This window comes from Leptonychotes weddellii, unplaced genomic scaffold (assembly GCF_054177405.1).
Source record: "Leptonychotes weddellii isolate Sample4059 unplaced genomic scaffold, ASM5417740v2 HiC_scaffold_147724, whole genome shotgun sequence".
Lineage (NCBI taxonomy): Eukaryota > Metazoa > Chordata > Mammalia > Carnivora > Phocidae > Leptonychotes > Leptonychotes weddellii.
Window position 1 is genome coordinate 1 of NW_027728737.1, and position 314 is coordinate 314.

Sequence of the window (314 nt, forward strand, 5' to 3'; positions counted from 1 at the left end):
CCAGTATTTCCATGTAGTTGAGCTTTCAGAGATAGACACGACATATGTATCCTCTTGGCTCTGGTTGTATTAATTATGCCTGAAGAGTTTAATACCCATCCAAGTCCAAAGGTGGAAGAACACATAAACTGGTATGGTAATGGGCAGGAGCAGACTATAAAAGCACAGGCTGGTTGTGTTAGTGCAGCCCTGTGGGAAGCTTTCTTCCACGGAGGCTGAGTAGAACAGTCCGGCTAAAGAGACCAACGGAATAAGTACAGTCAATGTAGGAAGAGACAGAAACATTCTTCTCCCCCACTTATTTCCTGCCACTC

General features: G+C 44.9%; 1 protein-coding gene across 1 annotated transcript; it reads right to left on the reverse strand.

Moving 5' to 3' along the window:
- Positions 1 to 59: 59 nt before the first annotated feature.
- Positions 60 to 308, reverse strand: LOC145718373 (phosphatidylinositol N-acetylglucosaminyltransferase subunit Y-like). The gene has a single exon (XM_081809871.1). It carries the CDS (start codon positions 283 to 285, stop codon positions 70 to 72), a length of 216 nt encoding a protein of 71 aa, XP_081665997.1. The 5' UTR covers positions 286 to 308; the 3' UTR covers positions 60 to 69.
- Positions 309 to 314: the final 6 nt, after the last annotated feature.